The following is a 14,644-nucleotide window of genomic DNA, read 5'->3' as shown; positions in this document are numbered from 1 at the left end:
ATTAAACACTGTTTAAAATGGCAAATATTTTGGAAAAATCTGAGAGTGAAGAACGTTTTAGTAACATACACCAACCCTTTGAAGTAATTCTTGCATTAGCACTACAATGCCTTTGCATGCCTCCCAAAGTTATCCAAAGAACCCTCCTCTACATCCCGAGCTTTCACACCGAGAGCCACTTGCAAGTCGCACGTGGTGTTTTGCACACAGGCAGTGCTCACAGAGATTAAGTGCTACTAAAACTGGGGGGGGGTTATTCCTATTTTAGCCTGGACTCTGTTCTGCTCCTGAGCAATCAGCCACTCACCACAGCTCCTCATCTCCCTTTGCTGAGTTTTGTCAATGTTCACCCATTTCCTCTCTGCAGGGCTGCCTATTACACAAAGTGACTGGTTTCAAAAAATAAAAAGGGGGGGAAATAATAATAAAAATATAGGGAAGACATTTCTACATTCATTTACACAAAGGGGAGATCAAATATCAAACTAAGGCAAAACTGACGCCAAGGAGTGAGAAAAAGAATGGGTATGGACAACAGAACTAATTAACCAACTGAAAAAGTGAAGTAACTCTCAGGATAATTCCCTGGGTTATTTGGGTTATTTCACCCACTCAAAGAACTCAGTTATTTATTCCCATTTATAATGCAAGAAGTGACATTTATGTACAGCAGTGGTCTCTGTTTCGTGCTCTCCAAAGCAGTTCAAGCACAGCTACTCTTTTTTCCCCGTATAAATCCAGCCCGAAGCCTGAGCTCCGAAGGGCTCTGTCAGCAGCTGCAGCTCCAGCTGAAGCCATGCTCACAACACCTGATTCCACACATTTTCTCCACACCACTCTCCACAATTTTAGCACAAGGCCACGACCTCACTTGCCACAAGACACTGAGGATGTAACTCTCTTTTTCCCAAAGCACCAGGAACGGTGAGAGAAAGTAAATCCCCCTCCTCTGCATTAATATCCATGGTTTAGATCCCTGGACAGGCTTTTCTTATACCTAAACCCATCCTCAACTTTAAACTTCTATTTCTTCTACAACTGTTTCTTCCCATCTTGTTAAAGCTCTATTAAAAAACCTCCTAATTCAGGATGCCAAAAAGAAAATTTCACAGCAGAAAACATCACTGGATCCATGGATCTAAGCGGGGTAGAACCATTCAGAGTATTCCATTCAGTAGCAGAAATTCCCCCAATTCTGTTTCTTCCTATTCTCTTATCTGACCTATTGTCCCTTCTTGGAATTGCAAATATTTGGTGGGAGTTTAGCCAGAATTTTCTGTCACTCTCCTAAGTTCACAGTGCTACCAGTTAATTTTTGTTCAAACAGCTAAAGAGAAAGATAAAAACCCAATTATATTAAAATTTGAGAAAAACATACAAAGTGGAGCCACAAGCCAAGATAAGACAGGAACTTCAAAGATTCTGAAAATAATAATCACTGTAATTTTTTAATTTCTTATGTTGTACTTATCTCATAATCAACACTACTTAACTTAAGCTCTTACTATTTATGCAAATCTTTAACTTTACCTGGCTGACAGAGAAACTCAAGAACAAAACACAGATTCACCCATCACACATTCAAATACCTACACAAACACATTAACATCAATTTAATATGCAGCTGAGTTAACAGCTGCATTCTATTAACTGGTAATGCAAATATATGCATTCAATTTTTAAAATCTGTCAAGTGATTTAATAATAGTAAAGTTAGTATGTGAGAAGCTTCTGACTTAATTTGGGAGGCACTTTGGAGTTCTCCTTATTTGAAGAAACAGGAGTTAATGTAATATACACTAGATACACATTAATACAGACACGCATAAACAGATTTCTGAATGTATATATAGAGCTGTCTAGAGCGTTGATTTATAACTAATAGAAAATGGTCAAAAATTCAAAATTCATCACTGTATATTTTAGCCAAGCTTTCTTCATTATTATTATACATTCAAACAAGCAGAAATTTGTAGTGTGAAACTTTCATTGTTTTAGGGTTTTCTTTTATGGAAGGGCTCCATTCCACAACATGATTTTATATTTTACAGTGGTGTTCTAATGTTATGTTTTTTGAATATGCAATTCCATTTTTTTTAACTATTATGGCATGAGAATGAGATTACTTCTGTTCGGATTTTTTCTTTTGCAACAATTGTTTAAAACATTAACTATTAGAATAAAAAGAAAGGAAAAGAAACACAAAGAAAAACATATTCTAGCAATTCTTATGCCAAACTGCAGCTAGAAACAAATTTGAATTCTGATCCTGCAAACTTTGTTACCTGTACTCAGTCTGAAACCACTTAGTAGTCCTTTCAGTTTCAGTGGGATTTTATGAAAACATAGATAAGCACTGCCAGGAATGGGACTTTAATCTGGTGCATCTTAATTCCTACAGAATGGACACGAAATGATCAGATTAAAAAAAAAAAAAGAAAAAAAAGAAAAAAAAAAGAAAAAGAAAGAACAGAAAAAAGATGTCCCTCTCATTCCTAATATTTCTTTTCCCTTAACTTTCTAATTAATTGAGAGAATCTAAAGGTACTTCTACAAACTGAAATATTGTATAGCTATAGCTGCAGTAACTGAGCAAGGTGAGAAGCACAGCCCTGCCCTGGAGACAGCTGGGCTGCAGCCCTGAAGGTGCAGGAGTGTTTAGTGACAACAGTCTGACCTGACCAAGTGAGGCAGGGATGTTACAAACCCAGCCAGGAAAACCTTTTCCTTCTGAAATCCTTTCTAGGATCTTGCCTTCAGCACAAGGCACTGGGATGTTTTCACGCTGCAAAGCTCAGTTTGGAACCACCTCCTTATGCCATCCCCAGAAGTTTAACAAAACCCTACACTCATGCAGCCCAGTGCAGGTGTGGAGGTTAAAGTGCCCACCTGGGGAAGATTTAGTGGCTTTTAAGTTTAAACTTTAAAGGCTTTTTTAGTTTAAACTCCTCCCACATGTGCTCAGCTCCACAGCAGAGGGGGATGGCTCTGGAAATTGATGGGATTATGCAGCAGGTCTGGGCAATCCATGTCTTTTGCAAACATTATTGAACAGCCATAGTTTAACAATAATAAATTTTGGCCAGAGTAGGACATACTAAGCCACCAAATTCCATCAATTTTAGTTGTTTACAGAAAAAGTGATGAGAATGTTCCAACTGAGTTTAGGCTGGCAGGCAAGGGGACTAATTAATGTCTGAACAATAAGCCAGGAGATTTCAGCTGTTCCATTTGGATTTTTTTTTAAAAAAAAGTGAAGACTTTAATTTCAGAAAATAAATATTAACAGAATTAAAATATATCTGATTTAAGATAGATTTCTGATATATATGATTCTTAAATATGACCGGTTACAGTAAGTCTAGCACAGAGATTACATTCCATTGCTAATAATAAATGATATATGAGTTACAGGAAGTTTGAAACATTAGTGAATAAACTTTTTAGTGTGTCTGACATGGCAAGAAAAGGAAAAAAGATATGCATGTGACAGACATAAACCCCTATAATGCAGCTGATATCACAGGTGAACACACTGGGCTACGGTTTTGCACCAGCTCACGCTGATGCAGTCCTGGACACTCTATCCTGCTTTATTTCATAAATACTGAATAAAGTGAAGTATGCATTCAAGGCAAAGTAATTTTGGAAAAAAAAATATTAAAAGTTTATAGTACAATATGAAATATATTAATAAAATAAATGCTGAAATAGATTGTTTTCAAAGGGTTGGTGTACTAAGGCTTTAACTAAAGAGGAAAACATCTGCACTTAATCTGGAACAATCACCTATTTTGTCAGCTAATTACTAAAGCGGATAGTTATTAGGTATCATTATCATCTTGCATTTCAATAAAGGAAAAAAATACCTGTACTAGTACAAACCTGCCTATAAATATCTTTAACTATGGACTCATCTTATAAAATAAATGAAATAATTACCCTTGAAGAATAAGGACAGTGAAAATCAACATTCCCATATAACAGATGACAGTTTGGAGTAGTTAAAATTACCCCCTTTAAAAGATATGAGTCCAATGATTTTCATACTGCTTAGAAAACTGACTGACAGCTCAGAAGATGTTTTCACTAACATAAAATTTCAGACATTATTTTGTCACAGCAGTGCAGTTGTTTCCTTTTACTCATACATTTTAAACAAAACAAAAAATTCCACAGGTGAATTAAACTGCTTACCTTTGAGCCTCGCTCATTAAAAATAATTTCAACATCTAAGATTTTACCAAATTGCTGCAAAGAAACAGAAAAAGTTACATGAAAATAAAATAACTTCAACCCTTCTATCATATGCAGTACAAATGCTTGTTTCAGGAAATGGTGCAATGCTTTAAAAATGTTAAACATAAAACCAAATATTGTCAAACACAGAAAAAGACAACACTTAAAGGAGTCAGATCAATATTATTTCTAAATTGTGTGCATCATTATGCTCATTACAATCACTCCACAGAGGAACTTGGAGGTCAGTGAAGCACCTGACAGCACAGTGAAGTAAAAGTCCCAAATTTCTGCATTTTCCAGAACAGGTGAAGGAGTTTGGTTTCCTCTGCATTACAGGAATAAGATGAAACCAGGTGGGAGTTCTGATGCTGCCTTCAGGGACTGAGGATTTCTTTCCACCCTTGCTGAAATGGGTAACCATTATTCCCTAAGAAGTTTTGTTTTACTGGAGCATAACTAGAAATGGAAAACTAGAAGGATACTCTGTATATCTCTCTCTCTCTCTCTATATATATATATATTAGAAGGATTTTGGGGGGATTTTTTTCTCCTACTGTGTTAGGTAGGATATGATGCAGACCTGCCATATTTCATATGAAATATTTCAACTCAAACATGCAGAAATTTCATTTTTTTTATCATTTCAGAAGCTAAAAGTTTTCTGTTACATTCTGGAAGTCAGCTGGAAACTCCAGCCATTCTCCAGTGTCATTCTTTTGAGACCTAAGACTTAGAAATAATAAAAAGAAATGTGTTCATTAATTTATAAATTACTACAATACCTTACAAAAAAAAAAGTCATCCTTTCATTTAATGTTTTTTCAAGCAAATCCTATTTTAAGTGGTTTGTTTAGTTTAAATAAATTAGCATCTTTTTTCTCTGGAGGGTTAATTATTCTGCCTTCTGCTATTCTGCTGATGAGCTGGAAGCTGTGTTCAGGGGAGGAAACTTGTACCAAGGCAGATCCAGCAGAACAGTCACTCATTTCCCAGTACTGCACCAGGATTCTTTTCCCAGTGACTGTTTCCTTCAGAGAAATAAATACTGAGGAACACCATCTTTTGACTCACACACAAACAGATTAGAAGAACTTAAAAATCGGAGCTGAACATGAAAGAAGTCCAGAGCCACGAGGCACTTGGTGCTGCCCTGAATAACCAGCTGTAATGCAGGAGAGAGTTTGGGTTTAGTGAGGCAGAATAAAGACAGTGAGAGCAGCATAAATACTTCAGAGTCAGGACTTGGATTCTAATAGATGTTTTTTTATATAATAGATGATTTTTTTAAATCTATTTCTAGATTAGGTTTAGTGGCATTTCAAACAAACTTCAGGGAGTAGAAACCCAGTCTAAGCTCTCTTGTTTATAATCCTATTAATGATGGCATGTCCAGAGCCTGTGTGAAACACTGGGGATGTGCTTGAAGGCAACTGTGGCCTGGGGGAAAAGCACAAACTGAGAGATTTACAGAAAAAAACATTAACAAAAACCTTCAAAGCTTACAGACCTACAGAACCTGCGGAGATAGGTGAGGATTCCCGTGTCTGAACTTTGTGCTGAAATTCAGCCCGTGCCTTCCTTTTTGGGTGCCTCACTCAGGAGGTCAGGCACTGACTGTTTAACATCGCCCTCCAAAATCAATAAATGCAGGCAGATAAATCTAGGTGTGTGCAGCAGCAATATGTAGGCATTTAAACCAACACAGGCAGCTTTCTGTGAATGTAGTACAAAGCACCCAAGTGCATCACATCCAGCAAAATCAGTGTCATTTCTTTTCCTAGTTGTGACTGGCAAATCAGATGTTTGATTATACATAGATTAAAGGGGAATATTTCGGGGAAATGGTTGAACAGCCTCAATCAGAGCTACAGTCCTCACAGCTGCCTATAATACAAAACACCTATTGCAGTGCAAATGTAAAAAAAAAAAAGCAGAAATAAACGATGAGCACTTACACCAAACATTTGTCTAAGATCTGGATCCCGGAATCTGAATGGTATATTTGAGACGTGGAGCCGTTTTGGCTGTGATTTGTTTTCTGTGTTTTCAGAAGATTGTGTCTGTTGCTGGCCATCGGTCTGTGCTGCATCATCTGTCTGCTAAAAGGGTAAAGAAAAATAAAGCACACTGTAAGTATTTCTAGCATTTTTAATACAAGGGGGTGGGCTTAAATTCTCAAAAAAAAACCAAAAACAAAACAAAACCAACAAACTAAAAAGCAGTTAAGTTTCCTCCAAAGCAGTGAGGAATACCAGAAGTTTAAATTCATGAAAATCAAATCCATTTCTGTATCTGTCTCAACAGCATACATTTTCAGTGAAAACATGTAACTGGAGAATAAGTAGATTATTATTTGTAGATTTGCTTAGCCATTCTTAATTAAAGAATGAGTATATCTCTCTATAAGAGTGTAGAAACTGCTTTAACCTCTCGTGTGTTGGCCAAGGTAAGGAAGTGAATCTGCACTCCAAATGCTGCCTGCTCACAGAGCAAGGCAGACACTCTGAAATCAGATTAGTGCTTTCATTCAGAGGCCACAGGGATTCTCCAGAGCAGGCAGGTCACACATCTCATCCTCGCTGCTGTTTCACAAGCAGTGCTGATGGGCACGGAGGGTCATTCTGTCCAGATAAATGGTGGTCATTATGGAAAAGGCCTTGAGTTGTGCGAGGGAACAGAGGTTTAATCAGTGCTGAAGGTTGCCTGACAGAAGTGTGAGACCCAGAAACAAAGTTTTACAGATTGTCTTCCTCGCCAAAATGAGGTTATGTCGTGGTACTTCTTACAGGGACAGCGTTCCCTGGTTTTGAAACTCTGGTTTAAAACTGAAGGACATTGCCATATGGTATGATTTAACAAATTATAAATCCACAGTGAGATGAGGAAAAGAACATAAAATGTCACTCATCCAAAAAGTAAAATTAACCAATGCTGGTCCATCAGTATGTTATAGAAATTACTCATCTCTGTACTTTAATTATATCCTACACTGCCTAATTAATTGCTGCTTGTACAGCACACAGTCATTCGACAAGGTTCTGCATGGGTATGTTAAAACAGCACAGTCACAGTTGTTTGCATGGGCAGAGGGGTTTGGAGGAATAGAAGGGGAAAGAAAACAGCTGAATGAAAAACTACAAGGATGACCTGACAGCCATCACTCCCTTTGCTCTGTCTTTCCTCTTCTGACACCGCTCTTTTCCTAAGTATTCATCCTTCTCTTGTGTGCTAATGTTACATTCAGTTTGTCTTTCTGACTTTTTTCATTTAAACAACAAAAAGAAGAAATTGCCCATTTCTTGCTAGTATGAAATTTCTTTTAGGAGACAACAGTTTAAGCAACATAAAAATGGTTAAATAAAACAAACCTTACCACACAGTTTTAGTACCAACAAGCCTGTTGAAGAGGAAACGAAAGAACTCAAACAGAACACATCATTTACATCAGCAATAACTACATATAAATTGAATTCTAGCAACAATATCCTCCCTAGGGAATATAAATGTTCTCAAATTAAAAGTACTAACATCTATATTGCCTATACTTCTGTTCTTAGAACACTCTATAAACAAAGGTCCTCATTTCTGCAGCAGCATCAGTGCATCCGTAGCATCTCTGATATTTCACAGGATACGATGAGACTCACACAAATACAAACTTTTGTGTGCACTGAAGAAAGATTTACAAGTGATCCAAACAAATAATGGGATCAGATCAAGTATAAACCTAAAACTGAGTCAGTGCCATCACATCTCTTCATCTGCTACTCCCTGAACTCACAGGCCCACAAAGTAAATAATTTATCTTTATGAATATTTAGTGATTTAAATAGAAAATATGGTACATAGCTGTCAAGAGACAAAAATGTTCCATGCTAATCTATTGTTATCTAAAATCAACTCAAAAATTCAAAATTTAGATTTTGAGGAGCTGTTTCACCCAGAGACACCACAGGGATTATTTTTACCTTCAGGCATAAAAGGAGAGAAATACAAAAGAAATTTGGTCTGTGAGAGCAGTTGGGGGATGACAGACTGGAATTTGAAATACAACACTCCAGAAGAATTTGAGGTCAATTAGGTTAATCTGAAGAGAACTAAAGAATCCTGAAGGTGCTGTTAAGCCTCAAGAAGAGAGGGTGCCCCAGGAAGGAATTATATAATCAGCATCCTGTATAAATGTAAATGGGAAAGAGCAATCTCTGTTCATTTTATTCATAGAAATGAGGAGTAGAAGGGCTGAACTGTGCACCACAAACATCCAAAAACACTGGGAGCAATTGCCCTGCTAAGCAGCTGAACAGATTATGGTCAACAACACCCAGTGAGGTTTCTGAAGGTGGTGTTAAAGCAGAGCTACAAATTATGGGTGAAGAGGATAAATCCAGGTTCTGCTGGTACCAACCAACTTTAGTTGGTTTCACTGCTTTTTAAAATCATTTTTATTCTAAGAAGCCTCAAATTTACACTCTCAGCACAGAATGTCTCAGAGTCTGGGCAGCAAGGGCTGAAAACCAGGAACTTCAGCAAGTCTCTGTCATCAACAATTCATAACTGTCCATGACCCTCGAGATCCCCGGGGCAGAATTAACTGGGCTAAACCATTTAGAACATATTAAAAGGCTTGGCAGTGTAACGGGCTCTTTACAAAGCACATTATCATCCAGAAATCCACTGTGTGCCTGGGAGATCTGGACAAGGATAACCACAAATTGAAATGGGAATGTGAAGATTATGCAAAAACTTTCAAGTAACACCAAGGAGGTAAAACACACAGGGGGCAGAGGACAGGCTGGGTTTTGAAAAATCCCAGCCAGGCAACTTTCAGAGCTCTGTGGACTCACAGAACCAGAATGTAATTTACCTCACACATACATAATGCATTTCAGGAGAATACCTTCACTGCTAGAGGACCTGAAGAGTGGTGTTTGAAAGTTCTTTAAAAATTAATTGATGTTAGGATATGGCATTATCCTTCCTCCAGCCCTGCGTACAATCAGGCTGCTTCTGGCCCCTCTTCCACCACATAGTTACAATTATAAAATATTAAAGATTCTTAATATATGATAGTCTTAAAACTTATAATGAAAGTTATAAATACAGAATGTAGAAATAGAAAATCAAATTCTCACTCACAGCAAAACAAATTGAGGTGAGCTCCCTTTACTTCAGTGAGCCACTGAAGGCTTACATATTAAAATAAATTAGAATTGAAATATTCTTACAGGTAAGAAAACCCATATCAAAGAGGGCATTTCAGAAAAATATTTCTTTTTTTCATAAGAGATAATTTCAGTATAAACATTTGGTATCCTTTTAAACCAAATTCATCATCAGGAGAGTTAATATCTACTGTTTCTTAAAGAAATTCTTTACCTTTAGCAATTTTTTTTTACTTTTTGTTCCCTTAACTCAGTTCTAGAAACAGAAAGCTTCTACTCTGTAAAAGACTTCACTCAAGATCTTAAGGACTTCACACTGAAGTAAAATTGTTCAAGTAATTTTTCTGGTTTCCCTTGCTAGCTTTTCCCTGAGAATTTAAGAAACAAAAATTATACAAGCACAGAAAACCACTAAACCAAATATTTTCTTGGATAAAATAAATTTGACGATTTTTTATTTGGAAAAAATACTAACTCCATCCCACACACAGCTCTTTCTTCAAGGCCATTTTAATCCAAATTTGCATCAATTTTCACTCAAAAACACATTCTAAAACCTTCAGGCAGCCTCTAATGCAACCCCATTTCCCAGCTGACTCCTGACTGGACACTGGAGTCTCATCTCCCACCTGCAGCACTTGTGGCAAAGGCACCACACAATAAAGAAAACAAGAAAACACAATAAAACAATGGGCAGTGAACCTGAGATCAGTGAGGGCTTTGTGCACTTTGCTTGGGTAAAAAATCCCCATTCCATTCTCCTTCCTGGCTCACACAAATTTTCTGTGTCCCCTTCCATCCATCACTGCAGCCAGCCAGCCCTAGAATGTTTCTTACCCTGGAACTGTGTTTTACTTCCCCTCCATTCTTTTTCACTAATATCTTCCATTTCCTGCAAAACAGAGATGGTGTGCACAGAATCTTTCACCCTCAAATCCTGTTTCCAACACAAAGAAATGCAGTCCCAGAAGAGTTGTTTGCACACCACTAAGAGAACGCTGTTCCCAACACCAGCTTTTAAAGACTGAATGGAACATAGACCGCAGGAATGCCTGAAATGGAACTAAACCTTTTATCTCTTTCTGGACAAAGTGAAAATAAGTAGTATTGGAACATGAGGAAGCTTTTCCAAGTCCTGATCATTCTGCTATAATCTGTAAACAAACACAAATCTGTTGCATATCTTTTAAACCCACACCAAGTCTAGAGGAAGAACAGCCTAATTCTAGCAGGAATAACCTCTAAAATATTTACAGGGTGAAAAGAAAGAGGAAAAAAAAGTGGAGCAGATTATTTTTTTAACATATGATAAATGGTAAATTAGGTGCTGAGTATCTCATGTATACATGCCAGCATAGGGTAAAGCTCCTCAGAATTTCAAATCTAGCAAAAAACAATGCACCCTTTGAATTTTTTAATAAATGCTCCAAACAGCACCTGTTTTTTCCTGCTGCACCAATCAAGTTATTTCTCAGAGAGAAAGAGCTTGTGAATGTCTTCTAGGCATTATTTGATTAAGTTGACAATATTATGTGAGCAATGGTTGGGTACCCACTGTGCTGTACTTTTGACCAAATTGATTTGTGTAATGAACACTTGCTCTGTCTCTTCCCCAGCCTGAACAGGGCTCTTGATTTAACTGGTGGTGCTGGAAGCCAAGTGAATTTACAGCCCCCACAGTCATTCTCTCTCAATCTGGAGAGAATAGCAGCAGCAGTACATGAGCAAGCATAATTCAATACATTGTGCTATAAGCGCAGAAAATAATATCAGAGCTCTGCAATATACCTGTTTGATTTGATTTGTAAACCTGATAAAAAAAGCAATCGAGAAAAGTTCAGCAGAAAAAATATATATACGTCCTGAGCAAAAATATAACCATGCCCAATGTGTACAAACTGAAAAAATCATGCATAGTAAATCATCTTCATACTTCCCTCAGATAATATTGCACATTTTCCATTTTAAAAGGATCTAGATTCTGGAAAGTTACCTTTCCATTAAAAAGTGAGCAAAGAGAATAATTTAAAACCGAGTTTGGGGCTTTCTGAAAATGCTGCTTCCCAGATACACCACTAACAGAGAACTGACAAAGTGATGGGCTTGTAGCTTTCCTGTTTTCTTAAGTAGATCAACTGATTAATTAATCATACTTGTTTTGATAAATTTATATTCTGAAAAGTCCCAGCTCTGCAATGTGCTTCCCAGAAGCATAACAACACAGAAAAAATAGAGTTAGATACACAGATCCATCTGTTTGGACTTAAATGTTCATACAAAGATATGCACAGGAAAAAATTCTACTATTGTGCTATTTCACAATGGAGATAAACATTACCAGAAGTATCAGTGGCTTTTCTGCATCTCTGTTCTCCTTTCGTCATGAGTAAGATCAATAGTGAGGTCTCATTGTTTTCAGGATACTAAAAGTTGAGATTAATTCTTCAAATTAGATCTAAAGATAAAAATATTTCCAGTACCTCATATATACTGCACAGCATGCAGCTCATGCCACATCCACTTAACCCCTTAAGAACCCTTTCCTGAAGAGAATGTGCCCTGTTCCTTGTTCTAATCTAATGCAAAAAGCACATGGATGTGGGACTTGCTGCTGTGCAGAAAGAAATAAAGAAATGTCATGATATAATCATGCCTACATTTGATAATTTGGAACTAGATGATCCTTCAGGTCACTTCAACACTAACCCTTCCATGATTATGTTGCTAAATTTCTGGTGTAGCTGAATATCTCACACTCCAGAGATGCTTGGTTTCAGAGACACTGCAACTGAAACCCTGCAGGGCAAGCCCTGACCCCCTTGGTTTTCATGGTAAAACTCCCTTTTATTTCAGCTGGGTCACAACTTCACCCTGATGCTATACCCACTTGACAAAGTAATTTCAGCATTACTATTAACTTCACTCAATTTCCCAGATGACAAAAGGCATAATAATCATGGTTTCATATTCTTTACAAAAACATTTTACTCCCCAAAGCACCAAATGCAAACTGACCCAAGCAATCACTGGGACAGCTCAGGAAGAAGCAGGCAGAGGAGCCAAGTCCCTGTCCTGAAGGCTGTGTGCCCCCTCTCCAAAGTGCTCAGCTCTCACCCTGCCCACTGGCCAGTCCATGGATGCCTAAGAGCCATTCTCCCTCCCATCTCACTGGTGGCAAAAGTGTGTTAGATGTTCAGTTGTGCCCATCTTTCACAGCTGAGGGGAAACATGAGACACTTTTGGGATGCAGGCAGGGTGGCAGCACACCTGGGCTAAGGGAGAACACACAACCACCTCCCTTCTGGAATATTTCCTGTCAGAGGTCCTTGAGCAGTCACATGAATACAATTTACTCCCAGGAAGGCAGTGTAAGGTGGCTGACTCCACTGGGGTGTTTGTTTTAGATATACTGCCACACACAAGCACACCCCAGTAGAATCCCTTAATCCAATTTACTGACAAATGAAAAAGAACCTGAATAATTTTGTGCTTTGCTTCAGCAGTTTCTGACGTTCCACTATTGAACATGCTCTGGGGTTTCAGCAGATTGGGTATTGTTCAGGGCTGAAGACTTGCAAGCAGCAGTGATTATTTCTCTCATTTCTAGATGGATGCATTCTGGATGCTGATACCACAGGCTACAAGAAAGCACTGCTATTACTGTGATAGCTTATGCATGGAGAGCTAGCAGCCTAAATAAGAGATCATTAATTCTGAGGACAGATAGGAGCAATAAGATAGGTTTCTTAAGCCTCTGGTACTGCAGGACAACCAAAGAGTAATTAATAACTTGGCTACATTAATTATTTCCCCAATTAATCTTCCTTAACAATATGGAATATAGCCCTTATATAGTGCTTTACATTGTCTTTGCTGGTTCATCATTTTTCTTCTAAAATATTCAGCAGGGTCTCAGGGAATAGCCTATCAATCATGTCTGCAGGAGAATCACCAAAAGCCATATATTTTTTGACTTGTGAACGTGTCTCAAAACCTGGGCCAAATTTGCTGGCATAAAGAATAGATATTACTTTTAAAATAATATTTGTAAATGGTTTTACTGGAGTTGTGTGTAACCAAGCAGTTGCCAAGTTCAGTTAAGGACATCCAGCTGACATCAGCGTATCAGTAACGTGAAATGGGAGAAGGAATGATAAAAGGTTGCCTCAATGAATTATTTATTGCTTGCATCGATTCAATAAATATTTCTGACCACCTACTGATCCCATCCACAACATCACAACAGCAGTTAACAAAACCTTTCCCTAATTAGCTGCATCCTGGCTCCATTAGCCAAGAAGGAAATGCATACACATCATGTACATCTTTAGAAGTTCACACTACGTATAATAAAACTCAATTATTGTGATATTTTCACAAGATAATATTAAAATTAATTCCTTGGATTTATCTTTCAAAAAATTTAGCAGACAGATTAGGAAATATTATACTGTCAAAGGACAAAAGCATTAATTTAATCCAAATGAAAAATCTTAAGTAGTGATACAGAGACACAAAGAAATACTCAATTGATTTTGTTATTCCCCTTTCATCTGTTAGTCAGAAGTCTGGGTTTGTTTTTGTTTTTTTTTTTCTGATGTAATTCTTGCAGGAAGAAAGTGTTCAAAAATAACTTTGTTTCAATGCTTGAAAGCTTAATGTAAAATCCAGACAGGCAACCAATGAAAATATATTAAAAATCCCCAGGACAGTAAATATAGAAATCTTGATCGAGGGATTTTTATCATTTGAGTGGGAGCTGTAGCTTCACACTGCACAAGCTGGCTTACCAAGCATTACCAGAACAAGAAGCCACCAGGATGCTCAGCACTAAAAAACGGCTCATGCCATTTTCCCCCACAAATTGCTCAGCACATTTACACTGCAGATTCATTTCTCTCTCACTGGAGCTCGTTTCCCCCTGTGTCTGAAAGGACACACAGCACTGCCGTGGTTTCCTGAGCACCTAAATCCTCAACATCACACCTGTCCATCCTGGCACCTCAGGGCTCAGGCTCCTTCCACCCACCACTCCCCATAAATTTGATTATATGAAATAAGATATACAAAATTATATAAAATAAGACTTTGAAAGCATCTAAAAGCATCAATAGGGAATAGCTGTGCTATGCTTTAAATAGGCAGAAATACAGATTTGCCATCTAAGTAACAAAGTTTAACAGAAAAGGGGTAAAATAGATGAAGGAATGTTGAAAGGTTTTGTAGGGTTTACATGTAAA

General features: G+C 37.6%; 1 protein-coding gene across 30 annotated transcripts in view; it reads right to left on the bottom strand.

Annotated features, from left to right (window-relative positions):
• RBFOX1 (RNA binding fox-1 homolog 1) overlaps window positions 1-14,644 on the bottom strand; it is a 773,250-nt gene that overhangs the window by 84,863 nt on the left and 673,743 nt on the right. For all 30 annotated transcript variants that reach the window (XM_088064272.1, XM_088064270.1, XM_088064271.1 and 27 more), the window contains 2 exons: window positions 6,198-6,341; window positions 4,198-4,251 (listed from right to left, as the gene is read on the bottom strand). In XM_088064272.1, coding sequence (XP_087920398.1) covers window positions 4,198-4,251; window positions 6,198-6,341 — 198 coding nt within the window. The remainder of the gene's footprint in view (window positions 1-4,197; window positions 4,252-6,197; window positions 6,342-14,644) is intronic.

Source organism: Pseudopodoces humilis, chromosome 18, assembly GCF_049639895.1.
Source record: "Pseudopodoces humilis isolate 2021_Gansu_Grassland_sample_001 chromosome 18, ASM4963989v1, whole genome shotgun sequence".
Taxonomy (NCBI): domain Eukaryota; kingdom Metazoa; phylum Chordata; class Aves; order Passeriformes; family Paridae; genus Pseudopodoces; species Pseudopodoces humilis.
This window is presented reverse-complemented; position numbering and strand designations above follow the sequence as displayed.